The sequence below is a fragment of the Danio rerio genome, chromosome 23 (genome assembly GCF_049306965.1).
Source record: "Danio rerio strain Tuebingen ecotype United States chromosome 23, GRCz12tu, whole genome shotgun sequence".
Lineage (NCBI taxonomy): Eukaryota > Metazoa > Chordata > Actinopteri > Cypriniformes > Danionidae > Danio > Danio rerio.
The window spans coordinates 43,046,922-43,054,662 of NC_133198.1; the positions used below are offsets into that span (position 1 = coordinate 43,046,922).

Here is a 7,741-nt window from a genome sequence, read left to right on the forward strand (position 1 = left end):
TCTCACGGCAATTCGTAGCTTTTATCCCCCAATGACGGTTGGGGTTAGGGGTGGGGTCAGGTGCCACGCCTCCTTTTTAAAATCGTACCATTTCGTACGACTGAACTCGTATGAATTCGTACGAATTAGCCACTAAACTGGCAAAGCGTAAAATACTTACGTTTTCTCGTGAGATCAGGCTGGTTTAACATAATATTGGAACTACAACAAAATATAAGACTTAAAGCATAACATTTTGTTTTTGAAATTTAAGATTTTTAAGACCTCGCCGACACCCTGTGGAAACTTTAACCAATTAACTAGCAAATAATAGCTTTTAAAAGTTATGTACAAGTACTGTATATTATTGTTGCGACCATCTGCATTAATTAAACAAGAATCAAACGATTTTACAAGTTCAGTTTATTCCCAGAAAACAAAGGAAAGCTGTGAAGAAAGAAAAAAAAAAGCTCTTGTACAGTTACCTCTGACAAAAGCAAAAGATACATTTAGTATTTATAGTCAACATGCCTGCAACAATTCTCTAAAGCCTTACTCTTGTACAAGGTTATGCACTGGAACTTATTTTGATATTTTACTTCCATCATTGTGCAAAAATACACACTCAAAGTGATGCTTCACTCCTGAAGAGCTGTCACCATGCCAACACTGCAGGTTTAGTGCACACGTTTTGCTTTGAGCACAGTAAGGGCACTAGTTTGGCATCTTCACCAAAAACTCATCTGCTCCAGGTTTGAAAGCCAGATGTGACCTGCTATCAGTAAAGCTTAGAGTAGAAGGAATGCACATGTCTGTAGGGCTGTTATTTTAATATAAATAAAAAATCAAACACATTCAAATCATCTTTTGCAAACGTCAAAACTCCACATTTTATTAAATAAACAGTGTGTCCTGTACAAGAACATGGATATTATTGAGAGCAAAAGGTAACTAGTCTGACTGTGTCAGGCTTACAAAAAAAAATAAAGCAAGGCAGATCCATGACTGAGCGGACTTCACTGCTCCTGAAAGAGAAGACACAAAACGGCGGTCAGGATTTAACTCTTCAGCAGGTATTCAAATGCAAATTTTATGTCCTTGAAGATGAGAAACCAAAAACAGCATGCATTATTATGATCAAACTAAAGAAAACTACCTTTACAACAAATACAACATGAACAGAATACGATATGCAATGCAAAAGCAAAGGAAATATATTTTTTTTCATAAAAATATTATAGCAACTGAGTGCAATACAGATTATTATTCATTCATTTTCTTTTTTGCTTAGTCCCTTTATTAATCTGGGGTCGCCACAGCAGAATGAACCGCCAACTTATCCAGCATATGTTTTACGCAGCGGATGCCCTTCCAGTTGCAACCCGTCACTGGGAAACACTCATTCACACACATAAACTGCGGACAATTTTAGCCTACCCAATTCACCTGTACCGCATGTCTTTGGACTTGTGGGGGAAACAGAAGCACCCGGAGGAAACCCATGCAAACACAGAAAGAACATGCAAACTCTACAAATGCCAACTGACCCAGCCGAGGCTCGAATCAGCAACCTTTTTGCTGTGAGGCGACAGCACTAACTACTGCGCCACCGCGTTGCCCATACAGATTATTTATTGTCAATAACTTAAAACTGTTTAGTAGGGATCCTCCCATTGATTGGCCAGAGATCGGTATCAGACAATATAATCATTTCATGACTCAATCTGGCCGATCTCATGAACCGATCACAATTGTTTGTTTATGAGTTTACAAGCAAATAACATAAGACCTGAAATCTTTTTACATAGCAGAACTTAAAGTTCTGTGTTTTTAACAATATTGCAAGTTCATTTAAACCTGGCTGGAAATGTTAGGGAAATAAATAAAAAAATAACTTGAATATTTAATAATACAACTTATTATAATATACGTTTTTTATGGACCTATTTTCATCTAGTAAAGTAGTAATGGATTGAAAGATGTGCATTTTTGCTTATGCATCAAATATCTGCTTTAAACTTCACTGAGATGTTGAATTCTTCTTCCATCATTTGCAATGTTTCCAAATTACTTTGTTAGTGATTTTTTTTTAAATCCAACTATTTGATCTGTTTAATCTTTTATTTTCTGTCAAGTTGCTTCTGACCATGGCATGCCCACACTAAATGGTTGTAAGAGAATGTTAAGGGATTATATGCAGCATCCTTCATTTATACTCTTAGGTAAGGCAAGATCTCCACTCAAGTATCATAATTATAGGGAAAATGAGCTTATTGCATTATAAAGCTTACAACATCAGAACTGGTACTTAATATTGATATTAGCTGATCAGCATGATAAGTAATAGGTACTTGGTATCGGCTGCAAAAATACTGATACGGAGCACCCCTGCCATTTAGATTGCTTAAATGATTTAATTTAGTTTTTACATTTACAATGACCAATACATTTTGTGCAGCATGCGTTAAACTAATAATATTTAAAACGTTCATGTTCATCGCATTCACATAATGGCATGTATACATCAAGCAGTCTCTGTAATATTTATTGATGAACAATGAATCAGAGCACCTCATTTGAATTATCGCTGTAATATTCATGTCAGAATGACTTTTTTTTACACAATATTGAAGATTTTCAAACATTTAAGCTCAACAAGCTTGATAAACTGCTAAAATAACCTAAATCAAGTCATTATTTTTGCATGACATCATAGACCCATGTGAGAAACGTACATGCTGTGTAATAAGTGGGATAATAAAACAAAATGCAAAAAACAAAGTCCCCCAGGGTGAAACAAGCACTGGGAAAGGGGCGGGATTGAACAAAGATGATTAGACATTTAGAAATTGAATTCATCTTAATTCATTTTCAGTGAAAATGAATGAGGCAATAATGTTTTAGGCTTCGTTTTGTTAGAAATATGCATACAGTGAAGATGACGGTCATATAAATATGCAGCTACACGACTCCTCAACATTTTTGCTGTCTGTTAAGTCGTTAACACCGAAATGAAAATAGGCAGTTCCTTATTTCATGTTTTCATTTTATTGTTAAAACAACGTAGCCAGGGTGATGTGAATGACGTTATAAAGTACACTGTTCCCTTTGAGGAATTACTCGACGTATCCTTTGGAGCTAGTTTGCCATATTAAACTTGCGAAGTCTGAACTTACAAGGAAAGGATGAAAGACTGAACTTTGTGCACTTGATATTGAGAAAAAGCCCCAATCAGATCCAGCCTCTGTTTTTAGATGTCTTCATTTCACCCCATCCACACTGACACAGAGCATCAGCGTTTTCAAACGAAAACGGCCTCTTCAGTTTTCAGGGCTCGAAAACTCCAGGGTAGTGTGGACGAAGGCAAAACCGCAACAAAAGTTATGCAAACTGAGCCTCAGAGAGCAGTGAATGGAGAGTACCACATTTTTTGCATTCCCATTTAATCAAATAGCAAAAGAAAAACTCCAACATAGTGTTTTTACCACTTTCAGAAAAAGAGGGGCAAAAAAAGTGAGATTTATAACCGCAGCCAGAAATGGAAGTAAACAAAGTCAAATTTACACACATGTATGTGTGAACAGGTCCTTTTTGAAATTAACGGTAAATTCGTTCCTGCTATTTTCCGGAAAGAGAAGTTGTAACATTACCGGCAATTTGCCGGAATGCTGCGCTGTGTGAATGCAGAAGGAAGATTCCCGTAATAAGCGCGTGCACGTCTAGAACGTGCTGATGTGAGACGTCTGCTTTAGCCAATCACAACAGTCAGACACATTTACGTCCGCGCGGTTTGTGAGAATAAAAGCCTTTGAATATTTTTCCAGACACATTTAGCTGCTAGAAGTTAGTCAGATCACGTTTATATGTTCTTCTTAATGCCAACTGTGTAAATAATCATCGATGAGATGCTTATGATAAGCCGTTGTTGGTTTACGTTCGTGTGCCTGTGAAACAGCCTGTGAGCGCCTGCACACGCACATATTATGAACATCTCGACATACGAAAGTGATCCTGAGAAAGTTGTTCACAATATTGATCATCCACAGAGTTTGTAATGTAGTCAAATGTTTACAAATACAAGCGCAGCCGTTTAAAGCTCATTTGTGGTGAATGATGTCAGAATTTACCGGTATTTTGGAATGGATGTGTGAATGCTCTTTTCCGGAAAATTTCCGTAACGTCCTCGCCTGTGTGAACAGCGTTTTTTTGAATATACCGGTAAAGTCGTTCCGGAAATTTTCCGGATATTTACCGGTATCACTGTGTGAAAGGGGCTTTAGAAACCGCTTGTAGCAGTAGAAAATGTTAACTAGTTTTTCTGTAGTTCGCTGCAACAATGATAGTATTTTTTATAAATGTACATAGTTTCTTTTTATATCGAATAAAAAAAAACTTTCAAGGATTTGCAGTGCTTATGACCACTAAAACACATCATTACCATTTTGTGAAAAGGGTCTATTTGCTAGTTTGGCAATTTATTCCACTATTTGGCAACTGTTAAACGTGGACTTGGAATTGGCTTAAATTTCAGGTTAGTAAAAAATGAGTGTTGCATTTGGGATGAGACTAAACTAAATTAAACCATTATTCATTATTTATTTATTGCCATGTATGCTTCTTAGACAGTTTTCATGGCAAGAGCATTTCAGTAATTAACAAACATCAACAGTAAAAAATAAATAATTGATTATACAGTTTAAATAAGATTTTTCTGCTTAATACATGTTAAAAATTCTAATACTTTTTCTTGAGTCACTTTGTTAAAAATGTCCTTAAGAGAGTTCTCATCATAAAAACTCTTTCTGGAGTCATTAAAAGCAGAGCAGTCCAGTAAAATGTGTTTCACAGTCCATGGGGTTTTACAGTGTAAACATTGGCTAGGGTCTTCATCTTTGAGTAAAAAGTTATATGTTAATCTTGTATGTCCAATACGGCATCTGGTAAAAATTACTTGATATACTCGTTTGAATTAAACCATTAAACTAAATGGTTGAGTATATAAAGGCATCATTTGGTACACAACTAATATTTCATCTCATGAATTCACATTGGGGGCATGTTTTTATGAATAAGCCCAAGACCTCACACTTTTTATTTTCCAGCCTTGAACTTGAAGGTGGGATTTGTTCATGACAACACTAGTCTCATACCTTAGCAGCGCTTCTGTGCAGCTGATAATGTGATCTCAAGTCATTCTGGCAGTTGGAATAAGCCATGCCAAGCCCTATCCCTGTCCCAAGCGCAATAGGCGACGTCCGGCCTGCAAAAACAAACCATCACGTTAGGATGGATGACGGAGATTATTGAACCAAAATGAAAGCTTGCTGTTCATTTAGTCTGGTCGTAGATTATGTAGGTGAATTTAATCAACATAATAATTATAAAAATAAACAACTTTGCTTTCTGTGATTCATAAAATGAAAGTCAAAAGGCTACCTACACTTTCTGAATGTCAAAAACAAAGGGTTAGTTCATCCAAAATTTTTTAATTCTGTTATTTATTACTCACCCTCATATTGTTTCAATCCAAGTTCATCTTCAGAACACAAATTATAAGATGTTTAAATATATAGCAACATTCCTGAGAAGTTTACAGTCAAGAAACGAAACCAAAAACATTGTCAACCAAAAATATTTGACAAACAAAGCCACTTTTTGGTGCATAATAGTGTTCTTGGAGCTTTGTATAATTACAGCTGATCCACTGAAATTACATACAGCTTCTTGACAATGTTTTTGACATCTTGCCTGCTGTCTATGGAGGATGTGAGAGGTCCAGGATTTCATCTAAAATATCATCATTTGTGTTCTGAAGACGAATGAAGATCTCAGGGGATCGAAACACATGAGGGTGAACATTTATTAGCAGTATTTTTATGTTTGGGTGAACTGACCCTTTAGCTTTTCACCTTAAATTTGTTTCAGATAATTTAGTTAAAAAATCGTGACTAAATCGTGAGATCGGTATCGTGAATTGAATCGTTAAATCCCTAATTGTCACATCGCTAGATCTCAAGCGATTTCAAGTGAATTTAAACAATTTGGACACAAGAAATTATATAATTTGTCACATTAACACATATTAAGCTTAATTATTTATACAAGAAAGACTAGACTGTATTATTTTAATATTGAATTTCTGTACCTCTCAAGGATTTGCAGTGCTCATGACCATTGAAACAGATCATTACCATTTAGTAAAAAGGGTCTATTAGGCTAGTTTACTGTTAAAACCATAACCATTTCATTTGTTATATCTTTGTTCTATTGTTTTCATATATACAAACATATATTTATGAAGAAATATATTCAGATATTATAATTTTGTATATTTTTTACAGATACACTATCCCCAAACCATCACAATCAATGTAAAATTATAATCCCCCCCCCAAATAGTCATTTTGTGAAATTGTATCCATATTACAATCGATATCGCAAACTATAAAAAAGCAAAACTATATAAAAACAAACTATAGCCATGTCAGTTTTTCACAGATATCATGCAGCTCTACAGTAGCTTCACTCGGCATGCACTATGTAGTACACTTACGCTTGAAGAATACAACAGAGAACACAATTCCTAGACCCAGACCAGTACCTGCAGGAGAAAAACAGCTTATTACACTACAAAATAGCTCATGACACCTGTATGTTGGTAGTTAAAATGCTTTTATATTCGTTAAAGAACCACTTAAAAGGAAAACATAGCAAAAAACCCAACATATACTCATAGTAAAGCTGCCATACAATCTAGACTAGAGTAAATAGTAGGCGGTCCGTCCTATTGTACGTTAATACTAACGTTAATTGACATAACCTTATTTAATATAACACAAAATAATCTCTCTCAAAACAATCCTACTTCATATTTAACGTCACACACGTAGTGCCCCATACATGTTGTCTAGGTAGGGAGTTGACTAGGTTTTGAGCTAACGTTAAATCCAACGTGCGAGCGTCTTATCGTTGACCTGAGTGTCCTACACGGACGAGACCGTGTTTAAAGCGCTTTATTGAATCAGATGATGTCTTACCGACTTTAATAGCGCAGTCTGCGAGACAACGATCCCATTTCTGGCCGAGCTCTTTCTCAGACATGATGACAGCAGAGAAGTGGAGTAGTGCGGATGACTTTGGTTTGAAGGCTGTTCGCTGTCATACTTTCCTTCTCCGACAGTGGAGAATGATGAGTGCGCCACCCGCTGGACAGGCGGAGAAATAATGCAAGTTTTAAAAATACCCAGCTTAAAAGAGATACAGCTGCGGCCAAACGTTATCAATAATAATATATTAAATTATCAATTAAATGTTTTATTAACGTCCACCCCTAGCCAAACCCTCACAGTAATGTAAAAACAGTAATAATATTCATGTTATTTATTAAGTTACCCATTAAATCGTATCATATTACCATCCACCCCTACCCCGACCCTCACAGTCATTATACAGAGTATTATTCATGATATTTATTAAATGACCTATTAAGTTGTATTTTATTACCTTCTACCCTTACCCAACCCTTACTAATGTACCTTACTGTTTTACATTGTAATGTAAAAACAGTAATTATACAGAGTATTATTCATATTATTTATTAAATTACCCATGTAGTACGTCCCACCGGTTGAGAACCACTGCATTAAATTGTGTGTTATTAACCCAAACCCCTACCCTAACCCTCACAGTGATGTAAAGTCAGTAATTTTAAAGAGTATTATTGATATTATTTATTAAATTACTCAAATAAATTGAAAGTTAT

The 7,741-nt window shown here is 35.6% G+C and overlaps 1 protein-coding gene across 1 annotated transcript; it reads right to left on the reverse strand.

The window, feature by feature from the left end:
- Positions 1–385: 385 nt before the first annotated feature.
- micos10 (mitochondrial contact site and cristae organizing system subunit 10) lies at positions 386–7,174 on the reverse strand. Its single transcript, NM_001142955.1, has 4 exons — positions 7,017–7,174; positions 6,533–6,580; positions 5,130–5,239; positions 386–1,004 (listed from the first exon to the last, which is right to left on the reverse strand). Exons 1-4 carry the CDS (start codon positions 7,078–7,080, stop codon positions 996–998), a joined length of 231 nt encoding a protein of 76 aa, NP_001136427.1. The 5' UTR covers positions 7,081–7,174; the 3' UTR covers positions 386–995.
- Between the last annotated feature and the right edge of the window lie 567 nt (positions 7,175–7,741).